The sequence below is a fragment of the Alosa sapidissima genome, chromosome 13 (assembly GCF_018492685.1).
Source record: "Alosa sapidissima isolate fAloSap1 chromosome 13, fAloSap1.pri, whole genome shotgun sequence".
In the NCBI taxonomy this organism is placed as follows: Eukaryota; Metazoa; Chordata; class Actinopteri; order Clupeiformes; family Clupeidae; genus Alosa; species Alosa sapidissima.
In genome coordinates, this window is record NC_055969.1 from 2,176,922 (window position 1) to 2,192,729 (window position 15,808).

The window sequence follows — 15,808 nt, forward strand, 5'->3', positions numbered from 1 at the left end:
CAACGATACCTCATTTTTGACAATCGAGTCAACGGGTCAGAAGTTACGTGCGTGAACGCACGTCCAACTTTGGCCTGTTGGTGGCGCTAGAGCACTCGAGGTGCCGGCATGAAACTTGGTTCAATTAATTATTGGACTGTCCCCAATCAGTGTGCCAAATTTCACAACTTTTGACCAGACGGTTCTATGGGCTGCCTTCCATGGCGGAATAATAATAATAAGAACAAAGAGAAACACAATGGTTGCCTCACAGCTTCGCTGCTTGGCCCCCAATTACAGTTCTACTGAAATTACTTGAGGAAAAAAAAAAAAAGATTCAAAAAGTTCATTAAAATGGATATAGTGTTTTGGAACCAAACTCTTCAAATACGGTCACTGTTTTGTTATGTAGTTACATTCTTCTAATACTCTTTTTCACTGCTCATGTCTGGACTTTTTTCATCTTGATTGTGGCACTGTAGTGCACGGAATAATAAAGTACCTTTGCATAAACATGCTACTGTGACAGACATCTTTTGGGAATTCTGGACTGAACCTATTGCAGCCTTTTCTGACATGCATCCAGACATGTAATATTGACCTCTTGGAGAGGGAGGAAAAGACTGTACTGAATGTGTATCAGTATTGTCAGGTTGCAGTATCACACATGAAAAAGTGGTATAGTACCATCCCTAGTTGGCTTTGTGTGTGTGTTCATTTTTTGACACGAGTTAGATCCTGGATAAGAGATTAGTATAGACACAGTGGTAACCAAGCCCAGTAATGTGTTAAGAAGTGCTTGTATTGTATTTTATATTTCACTGCTTCAGCATGACTAAGCATTCTTTATGATGTGTTCTTGTAGCTCAGTATTCAATAATTACATAACAAAAACCCTTGTGCTTTGGATAACTTATTAGGAATCCCGAGCTGGCTGCTGTCTGCCAACACAGCAAAACCCTCCTCCTTTACCCAGGGGCAGAAGCTCAAAACTTGCAAGACATGAATGAAATTGTTACTGGAGATGTGCAGAATGTCATTATTATTGATGGAACATGGAGCCAAGCCAAGGACATGTTTTTCAAGAACTCCCTCTTTCATCTTCCTAAACAGGTATGTATGCAGCAGGGGTGGGTAGTAACCCGTTACAAGTAACACACATGAGTAAAAAAAAGTATTTTTTTCGAGGAACAGCAACTTTCCATATTACTTTTTCAAAACTGCTCTTACTCAAGTACATTTTGAGCCAGTAATCTACTCTACTCCTCTTCATTTTCAATTGCCTTTCGTTATGAGTACAAGTTTATTAACAAAGGAGAAAGTATTTTGAGAGAGAAAAGTGCACCTCTCCCTCGGTGCACAACGGCGTGAGAGAAAAGAAGCAGAATGCATTGTTACATTGCCACGTGATTATAAAAGTAATGACTGGCCTATGTAGAACCAATCAGACCATGTTGTAGCTTACTACACGTAAGTAGATGTTCTATATATCTGCTCAGTCAACGCAATGACGTCCTGCCAGCTGCTGCATCTTCTGGTGAGACCGCCAGAGTAGCAACGAGATGAGAGGCAGGCCTATGACATGATGCGGAAACTTTCACCTTTATTCATTTCTGGCCAGCATTGTTCAATAATCACATTGGACAAGGAAAGTAGGCTTACAACTTCATTTACAAGCCAAGCAAATGCACTGGAAACCGAGCACACGTGTTAGAAAAAACTTAGCATTCGTTTATGTAGCCCAGGGCTCGAAATTAACGATGTCCCGACGTCCCGGGGACCATAAAAAAATGCTTCCGGGACATAATAGAATGATGTCTGGGACAACTCTGGGACAGTAGAAAAAATGGCAAAGCAAATTTCAAAATAGGTACTTTTCCCCTAAACTGTTCACATGGGAATCTAAACGTATCTTTCTCGTCTGAATAAAATTCTACAAAATTTGACATGGCGTGACGGGCAGCTGGCAAAAGCAGCGTTAGCCAGCTGATGATCTGTAAAGAAGCGGTTTTGTACACACAGCCTTACAACACTGTTTAGGCTACTGCTCTTCAAATCGCTGTAGGCTACAATGTTATTGTTGGTACAAATATAGTGTAATAAATTGTTATGAATAAAGAAAGAATGCTGCCACCACCTTTGTTAATCCGGTATGGTCCGGTGTCAAGAGTCAGAGGACAATCACCACAATTAAGTTACCAAAAGCAGATTTTATTTAAATACAATTCATTAAAAGTAATCCACCCTCCCAGCCAGACATAATTCCCAGTTCAGAATACCCCCTCTATCTTTTGCACAGGTCACCACCCCTCCAGACCCAAAGACACAACAGTGCAGGTGAATAAAGGCGTCAGCACTCACACACACGCATCTAACGCTATACACTACAACCCATAATGGCACTGCACAAAAAGGACCGCTTCGCACTCAAGATCAAACCAACTAGGGAGACAGGGGTGCAACTGTACAAGTCAAAAGCGGGCATTCATCTCTGGTGAAACTCACTGGCTACAGGCTTCAATATTAAGATTAAACATGAAACACAAATAGACCTAACCTAAGACAGACAATTGACAAGACACACAAACAAACATTTAAGCAAGAATATAAAAATAGCAGACTTTCCCGTCACGTGACAAGACCTCCCCAACGGGGCTAACTTGGTATCTGCCGCCGGAGTCAGCCAGGGAATAATCCAAGCAGAGGAGACAATGAAGGTGTGCAGCGTGCTCGGAATCAGTTGCAAACGCGAACAGTCTTTTTGGCACTCGCTAAACCTGAGGCCCTCTCTGTCTCAAGGAAGTATTCAGCCTCCCCCTCCTGATACAGTAATTGTTTGCTCCCCTATTCAACTGTCTTCACTGCCGGCAACACTAGAAGTTGCGAACAGCACCCTCCCCCCGAGTGCCAGCCGCAACCTGTCTCTCTCCATCTCTCGATCGAGCACTTCGCACCTCCCTTTATGCCCTCATGCAGGTGAACATAATTCCATAAATCCAAATGTAATCAGTCAATCATTCACTCAATCAGGCTGATCGTTCAGTCCATCATTTCCATTTCTCATCACAATAGTAAGATACCCAAATGGGCTGGGTGCTTGCGTTTCCTTAGGAATCCGCCGTATTGGTTAAATGAATATTAAGTGACTCATAGGCCGAAAATAGGGCACGGGCGGGTAGGCCTAATGGGTCACTTTCCGATATAGAGGTTAACTTACCTAACTAGCAGGTAGGTAAATGGCATTTGTTTTGATGACATTGTGAACATTTTTGACTGATAGCGTAGGCCTAAGGTTACACTGGTGTTCTAAAAAAACGAGATGACGGTCCTCTCTGACTAAAATGCTACGTGTTTTCTGTCAGTGACAGACAAACGTCACCAATATCATGCTGAGCTAAATAACCTAGGCCTATCGCAACTGCGATTTGACAAAAAGATAGTGTTGCAAGGTAGCCTATAACAATGAAAACAGTTATTTAAGTTAGCATTTGACATTTCGCTGTGGCAGTTCTAAGGCTTGGGGTGTCCAAACTGCGGCCCGCCACGCACTAATCCGACCCGCCGAGCATTTATTAGTTTATCATAGATCCAGCCCGCCACGCACTTTAATCCAGGCCGCTCGCTATTTTTTCCAGCAATAGACGACGTTGTGGTTAACTTTAGGCTACTGCAAACTGCTTTACACTCTTCTTAGAGAACGTTTACAATGTCAAAACAGCTTGTTACATCGAGATACATAGTTGCAGCAGATCTAACTACGTTTTGCTACTTAATTTAATTGGGAACGCATTTGAGTGTGCACAAGAGGGTGAGAGCGTGGCAGGAGAGTAGCCTATCTGACAGCTTCGTGGTAATTTCCCACGCTGTTTTCACTGAGATCTGTGGCCATGACATCACACCAAACTGACATTGAAATTAAAGACACGTGAAAATAGATTATTGACGGAATGTTTTACAACCCTGTCCGTCAAAACGATGGACAATGAACGTCTAGTGCAACCTCAAAAGATCATAGGACTTGGAGAGACCTTTAGTTCCTTACATCCAACAAAAACATTTTACCTATTTTCATAACTTTGGAACTGTTCAAATGGATGTAATAATATAATGTAAATCATTATTCATTCTCTGTTCACAAATCTAAAACATTTCACTGCCGAATACAAAACCAGAAAACTAAATTATAGTTTATATAGAGTAGATTATTTATCATTCAGTAATGTAGGGTAAAGATCTAGCTACAGTATGTGGTGAATGTCAGGTGATTGTCTAATTTCATTCCAACTTCACAATGATCATGGAGGATAGCCTGGTTAACACCAGACTACTTCTCAAATCTCAATTGCTAACATGTTTTTTTTTCTGGGTTCTCCCAGGCTACATGGAGGATGTTCTGATGAAGAATCTATTGTCTCCATCATTACCATAGCCAATTCAGCCAAGTTCAAATTGAACTGAAAAAATGAACTTCAAGATGGTCTATCGCATTAATGTATTAAAAGAATCAAATGTGGTTAAAAGTAACAAGGACTTCATGCTCATATTTCAAATGTAGTGGAGTCAAAAGTACAGTATTTGTCTTTCAAATGTAGTGGAGTAAAAGTCACAAGTTTCCAAAAATATTAATACTCAAGTAAAGCACAGATACTCAAAAATCATACTTAAGTACAGTAATCAAGTAAATGTACTTAGTTACTGTCCACCTCTGACAGAGATGGTCGGCTGAGAAAACAGCTCTGTCCGAGTGGATATGCCTAGGCTGTATGTAGCCTAAATATAGGTCTACCCAGAGCCATAAAGGTAGAGTTACGTCAATGGAGTTGTCGCAACTCTACCTTAATATGGCTCTGGGTCTACCCATAATATAGCCATTGTTTTTAGGTTACATTGTCTGTATGGTAAAGTTATAACCAGACTTCTAGCAATGCAAAGCAGAACAATCAGCTGGCAATGAATTGGAAGTGACTGCTTTTCAATCCGTAGCCATTTAATGCTTATTCTGGCTATGACAAGATAGCCTACAGAAGTGTGTCAAATAATATTAACGTATAAATAAAATATATTTGAATTGGGCTGTTAAAATATGTTTACCTATATGATTAGCCTACAAAGGAGGAGAAAAGTAAACGGGCGTAAAGGATTCTTTTGTAGGCCTATCCCTTTAAAGGTCCATAAAAAATATAAAAATGTAAAAAATAAATAAAAAAAATAACTTGTTACTTGAGTAATTTATTATCAAAGTACTTTTTTTATACTTTTACTTGAGTAGATTTATCAGATGGGAATATTTACTTACTCAAGTAATTTTTGAAGGGAGTAATTGTACTTCTACTTGAGTGTAGATTTTCAGTACTCTACCCACCCTTGGTCTGCAGCCTGTACTATAAGCTTCATCACAAGCACTGTTTTCTTGTGTACTGTGTCCTGTGTACGAATATGACACATTTGCAGTATTTGGCAATGAATTTTGCTTTCACAGCTGTATTTTCCCAGGTTTTCATTTGGACATTTCAACCATGCATTGCACCTATGCTTGTAGCCTGGTGACCCTCATTTATCAATCAAACGTAAACCAGTACATTTCTAAGCATAGGAATTATCTTATGATAAGACAGGACTGACATGTGATTTATGAAACATGTGTGTCACTCAAATTCCAATGTAAGAATGAATGGGTGTTGGTAAATGTGGTGGCAAGCATGATTTAAATATTTTGCCCCTATATATTTTCATTTTAGAGGCCTCGCCCCTGGAATTTACAATGATTAAGGTGCATAATATGTTCTACAGCAAACATTTTCTTAACTCCAGACAGACACGGTCCAGCTGAACCAGTTAGTTTTGCTTGTCAAAAAATTTGCGTTCTGTCTGCGAAATAGTCTGTTACACTTAAATCCCCAGACTTTTCCAACTTCCTTTGATGCATCATGTGGGCCTACCCAAATGCATTCATAAAAAATCATACAGTACTTGAAATTTGTTCCTGAAAAAAACATATGGTAAGGTTTCAATAACAGGTTAAAGAAAGCAGGCTACAACTGTGCAGGAAAAGTCTGGTCTGATAGACTATTTCTTTTTAATGACCATGCCAACTTGCTTATACAAGTTGAGATTTGAGTGTAGCCAATACTCACATTCAGATTGCCAAAGCTTTGTGTGAAAACGACTGCACCTATCCTAAGCCTGTTTTATGTTGTATGTTTGTTTTGTTAATGAGGGTCATGGACTCTATGCAGGACATTTTGGATTTCCTTCCTACTGGGCAATCAACTTCCTTTTTACACTGTACACAGTAGGCTATGACAGAAAATGACAGATTACTAGCCTGTCAGTTTTAATATAGTAGGCTATTTCTTATTGAACAACATAGCTAAAGTTATCTAACTAGTTCAGTAACATCAGTTGCTTGATGAAGGTTAAGAACATTTAAAACACTTTTCCTGTTTGCTGGAAGGAGTGGCAAACAACATTTTCAGTCAGTATACATTACCATGAGAAGAGGTCCTGAAGACAATAACTATAGAAAAAAGCAATATTTGCCACTGTCTAACGTAAATAGGAAGTTGATAGCTCCAATTGAAACCAAAATGGAGTCGTGCATAGACCCTATTGTGTTTTAATTTTGTAAACAAATGCTCCATGTATTTATCTGTATTTGTGTAAAATGTATGTATAATTCTGTATCAGGTGCAGCTGAGCAGCACACCTTCAAGTCAGTATGTTATTCGCACTCAGCCCACTAACATGTGCTTGTCAACACTGGAATGTGCAGCCATTACTCTGTCTATTATGGAGAAGGACCCAGCCATCCAAGAGGTGAGTTTTTAGAAACGTAGCAAGAAGGAACAGAGATCATAGAAACTAGAATTTAGTCCATATTACTATTTTAAAGGGGTGATGCTGTAGAATGCAAAACCAAGTTTACCTTGTCATAGTTAAATAACGACAGTTCGGTGGGTAAAATTATGTCCCATTGACACCTCTTTCCTGTGTAAATCTCAAAACGTGAAACTTCCGCTGTAAAACGGGCCAATCTCAACAAAGCTAATAGTTGACTTCAACTCAGGGGCTGTATCTTATTTGGCTCTGGTCTGTACCTTTGTAACGCCCCCGAAATTTGCATACAACAGCAAACTTCCAGCTTCACGCTTCTTAACCAGAAGTTTAATGATGCCAGACTTCAGTAGGCTAGCTGATTTGCAGATAAATATAATTTGTTTGGCTTTTTAATGCTTGGATTTTGTTAATGTAAGCGAGAAATAGACACGGTACATTCTAAAAAAACATTAATTGTACTCCCAAAACACGTCTCAAATGTTGTGTAAGCTATTTGATGTTGGCAATTAGCAAGCTAACTACACTCCACTGTTTTGAATGGACACGTTGTGAATCCAAACATTTTTATGATGACCTAAGACTAGCAGTGCATTCAAAATAAAACTGTTTTAACAATCGAGTTCTCTGTGAATTTTACACCCTGTGCAGTGGGTAGGGAGTAGGGAATATAGGGTAAGGACCCTTGTGGTCGGAATGTAACCTAAGCCAGAGACTTTCTAATGAGGAGACACAGCACTCAAAAAATCCTCCTTAGAAATGCATGGGGTTAGTTTGTAATGCCAATATGGCCGATGTCTACACATATCACAACCCTTCCTCGGCAAAACGTTGACATGTGAATACATTGAGCCAATCATATGGTGTGTTGTGAAGACATCGTGCCAATCATGTGTTGTGAACTCGCCGCTGGAGCAAGGTGTCATGAAGCCTTCCTCACGCGCATTTCTGCCGAAGAGGATGCCCGATGAGTGCCCAAAAAGCATTGCTATATGGCCGCCGAGTGGAGGGACTTGCCTAAAAGGACTTTGCCTAAGCTAACATGCTTATTGATACTGCCTGGGGTTAGGCTTGCAGTGCTGTTCCCATAACTGAACCGATTAGCTAACTATGCTAGTTTTCAGAAACTAGCATAGTTAGCTAATATGATTGGCAAAGCTACCCATGTTACCCCTGTGCCTAAACATGTTGACTAGGGAAGAATCAGAATTACGAGTTTTAATGCTTACTTCTACTGTCAAACCTAGCAAGTAGCAACAGTTATGAAGACGGGGTTAGGAAGTTAGGAAGACTATCCCTATGTGTTTTAAAGCAAGCGAACGAACGGACAAAATACCATGTACAGTGGGGTCCCAGTTAAGAATTGACACTTCATTCACCATCAAGGTGATTCACGCAGCTGGGTGAAATGTAAGTACAACTGCAGCCGCTTGGGGGCAGCATAGTCCGCTGTGGCGTTCCACGGTCGAACCGGACGGAGCATTCGACAGCAAGGGCTGTGATTGGCCGAGTTTTCAGTGCTGTTTCTCTGTGTTTTTAGCAGCCCCTGCAACATGCTAGTCCACTGTAGCCTATAAGCTTTGTACATAATGTTAAACATAGTTTTGGATTCAGTGGCAAGATGTCTTGATTGTACAGTGCCTGTCTCTCAGTAATGTTTTAAAATGAGAGGTTCGTCAGCTGGCAGTAGGCTGCAGTCGGCAGTCATGAGAAGTTCGCTTGCTAACAGAACATAAATATGCTGCCCAGAAACCTCGTGAATAGTTCTGATTTGTTTTACTACACTAACGAGGTTAAATATAGCCTTTGCCTACAGCATCTCCTTAACAGTAATGTTCACAAAATGACAGCATTCATATGACAAAGGAAAACGAATTCGGTCACTCAAGACTGTGCCACAACAACCAGTGTAGGCTACAGTCCTACCCAATAGGCCTACTCGAAGCAGATAGCGTTGGCTGACGGTCGAGTGGGTTAATGCGCGTATTTCCAGAACACGTCTGCAACTTTGAGGCAGTTCTGAGTTCGAATCTAGGCAGGAGCAGAGCCATGTAAAGGCCTAGGCCTTGTTATCATTTTTTGCAAGGTGTTGCTCCTGGCAATACTTGTTTATAAGACGTTTGGTGATTAGTTGATAGCTGTTTTTGGGACATGTTAAACGGGCCTAAAACGACTGTTACGCGCTGTTACAACTGTAGGCTACAATGATTGCAATACAAAAATATGCACGTGTTAGTTTAGATTGACCTTGGTTAGACTGCATATGTTATTTCTACATATGGAAAATAAAGTCAATTTTCGACACACGTCTGTTATTAGTTCAATAACAAGTGTTCCTTGTTAAAACATGTGACTAGTGAAACTCAAATGATTTTAGAAATATTTAGCCAAAGCCAAAAAGTGTTAGAGAGAAGGAGAGACGCCGGTGCAGCTCAGATGTCTTCATAATTTTCTTTATTCTTTAGTAAAAGGTGCAGAACATTATTAAACTTTGACTAACGTTTCGATGTTCGTTAGTCAAAAACATCGACACATCGAAACGTTAGTCAAAGTTTAATAATGTTCTGCACCTTTTACTAAAGAATAAAGAAAATTAAGAAGACATCTGAGCTGCACCGGCGTCTCTCCTCTCTAAAATATCTGTCCTGGCCTGGTTGCACCGGATTGTCGCCAAACGACAGAAGCGCGGAGAACCCTCCTTTGTCTACCAAAAAGTGTTACTTTGTGCCCCGCGCTCCCCCACTGCTTGTGAAAGAAGGGGGTGGGGGAGGGGGGCTTAACGTGAAAAAGCTTAATGTCCCAAAACGGCAACAAGTCATAATGGTAGGCTACAGGAAGTGGGGGGAGGGTATGGGATGACCAGAGCCGTCTTCGCTGTGCTATTCAGAAAACATCTTCTATTGTCTTTCCAGGCGCACACAGCTCGTTACCATATAGCCTATCGAGTGCCTTAACAGATAGGCTCTGCTCTTGAGTTTGGCCTTACAGCGAACTCAACCCTCTTGCGGTTTGTTAATTAAAGCGATGCAGATTACATTATTTATTTCTGATTAATTGCGTCTTTTGATGTCTTTTGCAACATCTGCTTGTTAGGCTGGGCTACTGTCAATGTCCTGTACAGGTAAATGTTCAACAATTGCTGGTGTAGGCCTACAGGCTATAATCAATTAGGGACTGTTCGTTATTTATTTAAGGGGCTACCGGAGGAGTTTTGGGAGCGTTAGTCAAAAAAAGACGTGACCCTCCCTTGCCAGCAAGAATTTTTTCCTATGACCCTCCAAAGTGATTGAGAAAAAACGCATGACCCTCCCCAGTCCCAACAATTTATTGATGCCTTCGGTAGGCTACTGGGTCAATTTGGGAGCTTGCATGCTATGACACCTTCCTTGAAATGCCTTGAAAAGTACAGTCTAATAAGCTACACCAGCTTGTCTTTAAGAGGGGAAATTGTATAGCCTATAACATTAGCTGAGTCACATATTTGGCCATATGGTGTTTATCATAGGCTACATCACGAAACCAAATAGTGTAACAAAGGCAAACACTTTAACAGGGGAAATGAATTGGGCATGAATCATCATGCTGAATGGTATTTGTCAATGAGCAGAAACACACACGACATTCAAACTGTTGATAAGATGTGCACTATGGAAACTGGTCTGTAGGCTAACATTGGACAAATAAATTACACTGACTCGCCATATCCTGACACAAACTCAGCAATGAAATCATAGGCCAGTTTGCAGGTAGCATAACGTATTTTTCAATTCATAGAAGGGAGAGCCCAGTCTCTCCTGTGACATTGAGGTGCGCAAATAGTTCAACTTCGAAAAGCTTCACCCGATGGCAGTCACTGATCACAATTTCAAATTTCGGGAAGCTTCGTTCAATCTTTTTAGGTTTTAAGTGCAGTAGGCCCCCATCTGCCCCCTTTGGAATTATATCTCGAGCCTATTATAAGGTCCAGTGCGTTATGTCCTGGGATTCGGACGTGCTCAAAAAGAAAAGAAAAAACACTTCGTTACACTATCAAATCTATAAGTAACCGTGACAAATAGGGTATACGATATATAAACTCACGCTATTGTATTATCATAAATGTTTGGTAATGGCTGCGTCATGGAAGCAGTGAAGTCAAGTTGCATCAAAAATAGTAGTGGCAGAACTCCCAAGTGACACCTTGTGGTTGTTTGTGTCAACTGCAGTTTGTGCCATTTCTGCTGAGAAAATGGGGTGCGTGATTCATGAAGGAACCCGTGGAACATGTGGGGGACAGTTTGAAAATGATGCTAGCCTCTTTGTGGTAACTTGCATACATCTGTATTTTGGAGTTACATAACACATATAAATCAGAGCTTGCAGAGACTTATTTTCCCTCCATCTCCATACAAACTCCCTTTTGCCAAAGCTGGCCAGAGCCTACGAGCTAAAAATAAGACACGCAGTAGCCCCCTTCAGACCACCGAGCCAAAGCCAAGCTAGCAAGTCCGTGCTGGTGCTAATTGCTTTCACACCTTCAGCTGCAGGGGCTAACTGGTGCTACTGACCCCGGATTTCTGGCCCAATCTAAACGTTCGGCCACTTGGTTCTAGAGAGGGGCTAGAGGTGGTGTCAAGGTGAAGGCAGGGTCAACCTGTTGTTGTGTGTAGCAGGGCCGTAGTCACCATAGACATTGGTGGGGAGATATGACCAAAATGTCCCCCCCCAATATACGGACATAGAAAAATAAATAAAGAAGAAAGCGCTATACTACTGTACAGGAAACCAACAAGCACCACGATCTGAAATGTAATCAAACGCACAAATTGGTGACCTAGTGATGTTTCCAGAAAGAGTACCCTACACCCCTGAGTGGTTTTGCGTTTTTCGTTAGTGGTGTACGCTATCAAAATCTTCCATTTACTGCACCATACTGCGGTGCGAAAGTAAAACTTATAGCGAAAGTAAAACTTAGTGCCCTTTTATTTTAAAAGATGAATTTGTGCGTGCCTGTCATTCATTTCTTTCACATGTCTTACAACTTAAATAATGCATTCATATGCTAGAAGTAATGTCAGAAATGAACCTGTTTAGGCCCCTTAGAAACGGTTGTTGCATCTTGCATGTTACATTTAAATGTGCACTCAATGGCGTATCCATGCAGGCAAAACGTTGGACTCAAATGTGGCGACGGCACACAAGTTGGAAAAAACCGGTTACAATGCACTAGCGGTGATGGCCTACAGTTCATGTGAATCGCGGACAATAACCAAAGAAAGGAATATGCACCTCCATTCACCAAATAAAGGCTGTAGTAGTATTTCGTGTTGGCACAAAAGGTAATTTCTGTCAGAAACCAGCCTATAATGCTTGGAGTAACGAGAGGTGAGTCAGACAGAAGAGGGGTCTGTCTTAGTAGCCTATTCCTGAATCCTGTCCCTTTCAAACCATGTTAAAATTGTGTGATTAACCACCAGTATAATAAAATCAAAATATAAAATCGTATTAGGCTATTAGGTAGGGATGTAACGGTATGAAAATTTAACCTCACGGTTATAGTGACCAAAATTATCACGGTTTTCGGTATTATCACGGTATTTCTAAAAGTGTGTTCAATATGTTCAGAAAGCACTGATAGGCCTACACAAGCTGACACGGTTTCAAAAAGTGTCCCGTTCACTTTTTTCTTCATGTTTAATTGGCTATGTGCTTATAGCTTAACTTACCCTATCATAACTTGGAGTTTGCTATTTCTGTTATTTGGATGCAATGAGTGAGACTAAAGTAAGCGTTCAAAATAAAACTTTAGGCTACTGTATTCTCCCGATAACGTGAGTGGAATGTATTTAATGTGGACGCCAACATAAAAAGACGCAGAGTGGCTACATGATACAGTGCACATTTTGCGGTGAAAAAGTTCCGGCTTTTAAAATCAGGTGTAGCCTAATCCGAATCGTAGTGTACTATATGTCAAAAGCAGGCTCGGATGAAGCTGGGAAAGATTAAACACACGGTTTCCACACCTCGGTAATCAACAGTGATGATCATGATGTTTGAAATGAAAACGGTAATTATTATCGTCAACATTTTTATTGCGGTTTACCATTATACCGGTAATCGTTACATCCCTACTATTAGGTCCAAACCTATGAGTCTTAGCCTTAGTTAAAAAAATCTTCAGGTGTAAGTAATTAGTCAAAGAGCCATTGCATTTTGTGTAATATAGGGATTAACAAAGATACTCTAATTTGCCATTTCTTTTAAAATATAAATTTTGGAGACCACATGTCTACAGGTATGTCCAGAGATGGATTACTGAATGGGCCTACTGGGCCCAAGAGCTCAGGGGGCCCTGAAGCCCAAGCCTCTGCATGAAGTTGCTTCTTCTACACCCTTCTCTTTTTCCACAAAACTCACCAGAAGTCATCATTTAAAGGGTCATTTAAAAAAAGTCTGTCAAAAGTTTGGAACTCCCTAATTGACTGACTTAACTAATGTTGTTTGTGATTTATAATAATAATTTTGCATGGCAGGAAATGTATTGAAATTCTGCTTGGGTTTTGTCATGCTGTGGGCTTGCTTGATCAAACCCACTAATAATAATATGTATACTTAAGAAGAACAATAGTGGGCTTGCTGGATCAAACCCACTAACAAGCGTCGCGCTAAATTATTCCTGCCTGTGTGTTTTATGCTAGAAGCTATATTTATAGTGTGAAATACTTTGGAGAACTATCGTAAAAGCACCAATTTCCGCCCCTTTCGTTTGAAAATTCTAAAAAAAGATGTGTTAATACTTCAAAATAACATTTGATAAAAGAACCTTACATTTTCCAGTAGCCATAGGTGTGTAGGTTTGAACAAAATCTGGTTTGGTTCTTAACGGGAGCATTTACTGCCTTCAAAATCCTATTTTCTTTACTGTGCGCTCGGAGTTTGGTGCTGGGCTGGGCTGGTGGGTGCCCTCTCACACGGCACATCAATGGGTTAGACCGAGAATTCTCGTTGCAAAATCAAAATTCCACTGAAGCTCCAAGCGGATTTGTGCACGCAGCCTTAGAACACTGTTTACAGCTCTTCGAGTCACGGTAAAATGTCATTTTTGGTATATACACTTATGGTGTGGGTGCTTGCGTTTCTTTAGGAATTGGCAGTCTTGGTTTGTATAGAAATTAATATTAGGTGACAGGCCTACACGTAAAAGGGCGGACATAGGTGACTGACTTCGATAGCATACAGGATAGGGTATAGGGATACGCAAATTTCTGCTAATGTGCTTATCCTGTTTGGATTGTTGATAACAGAACAAGTGACGGTGTAAAATAAAAAAAAAATGGCGGCACATGATTAATGCGATTTAGGGAAAAAAAACATGTTATGCTTGGTTCTTCGCATCACGATTAATGCATTAACGCTGAAAGCCCTAGATATAATTCTGCTATGTAACTGTACTATAGACAACGTTATAGTTAATCCATTTACATGTATCGGATCATTACTTGATTCTCTGTGCGTCTAACCCAGCAGCTGTTCAAAACCTTTCTTTTAGTAAACTTTAGTCAAACGCGATTTTGACACGATGATGTATCAAAATAGTAGTGCCCCTATAGGATTCCCATTCAAAAGGCCATTTCACCCGAAAACGACAACGCGTACAAGCTTTAAAAGTGGCGCTTCGGACGTACTTATGCTTTTAAACGAAAGTTTGACTTGGGTACATTCACAAAACACCATAGGATGCATTTTGGCGAGAGTTACGCAGATTAAATGTGTCACTGTTTGCTGATAAGATGCAAGTTTGCTTGTTAAGGGCGTGATGCAGAGAAACTTCTCTATGACGAAACGCCGGTTGTTAGTGATTGGTTCAAAGGAACTCCAATGATTTAAACCTCAAACTGTGCCCTCCCACCCGGAAATAAACATTTGCCTATGGATCTAGGCACAGAATGTCTAATAAGGGGAGACCCTTCTGGTTTCTGAACTGGTTGCAGTTCCTGTTCTGGTTCCATGTGAGGGCGCTCACAAATAAGTGCAGAATAAATGGAGGTCTATGGAGCTCTACTATTGATGCTCATTGAGCTCAATGCAAATCAAACCAGCTAATAGGCTAACTGAAATACACACGATGCCACTCTCTAGGTATGGTGAAGGGTATGTGATTATGTGGGGCTATTTTAATTCCAAAGGCCAAGGGAACTTTATCAAGATGCATAGTATCCTGGATCCATGAAATAACTGGCCTTTAAAAATAAAAATCTGCCTGCCTCTATTGGAATTTAACATAGGGGTGCCAATACTTATGACCCCTTTATTTTAACATTTATTTATTTATGATACATTATTCATTCACAAAGAAAATTGGTGTCCTTAAAGGTTGGATATTTCCTCATTTTTTACTTAAGGCATTAAGATCAATTTCCAAAAGATGATTTTATATTCCTCTTTTTAGTCAACTTTAGCAGAGGTGCCAATAATTCTGGAGGGTACTGTAGATGCAATTATTCAAAATGATTAAATTGCGATTATTTAAAAGGATTTTCCAATATCAGTTAGGGGTAGTTTCACAATCAGGATGTGCGCTTGACATTTTTCACACACAGACCTGTGAACCCCAAAATATGTCATGATATTTCAACATTATACTGTATGTTATTATTAATGGCTAGACTTAGAAGCACCTTGACAACTGAAAAAAATGAATGGTAAAAATACAATTTCTTGAAAAATACCACTTCTACAACTCAAATTAGCAAAAGTAAACTATGGACAGAAAATTTGACCACATCAGGCCCTTTGGTAACATCTTACAAATCCAAAGTGAAAAAAGTTTAGTGCATACATAATGTTAACAGACATAGTTAGTTTTGTAAGTAAAGGTAAAAATTCCATCCAGCAGAAATTCCACATTACTCTTAGAAAGAGCTCAACTGACTGACTCCATTTGGCAGAAGATTTACCTTTGGTATACTTCATACCAAGCAACAACCTCCCAAACATCCTTCCCAGAATCAATTTG

General features: G+C 40.2%; 1 protein-coding gene across 2 annotated transcripts in view; it reads left to right on the plus strand.

The window, feature by feature from the left end:
• The window catches only part of dtwd2 (DTW domain containing 2), a 60,679-nt gene that overhangs the window by 43,121 nt on the left and 1,750 nt on the right, over window positions 1–15,808 (plus strand). Inside the window, exons 4-5 of one of the 2 annotated variants that reach the window (XM_042060589.1) lie at window positions 900–1,092; window positions 6,667–6,795. In XM_042060589.1, the coding sequence (XP_041916523.1) occupies window positions 900–1,092; window positions 6,667–6,795 (322 nt within the window). The remainder of the gene's footprint in view (window positions 1–899; window positions 1,093–6,666; window positions 6,796–15,808) is intronic. The other variant, XM_042060590.1, reaches the window with a different exon arrangement.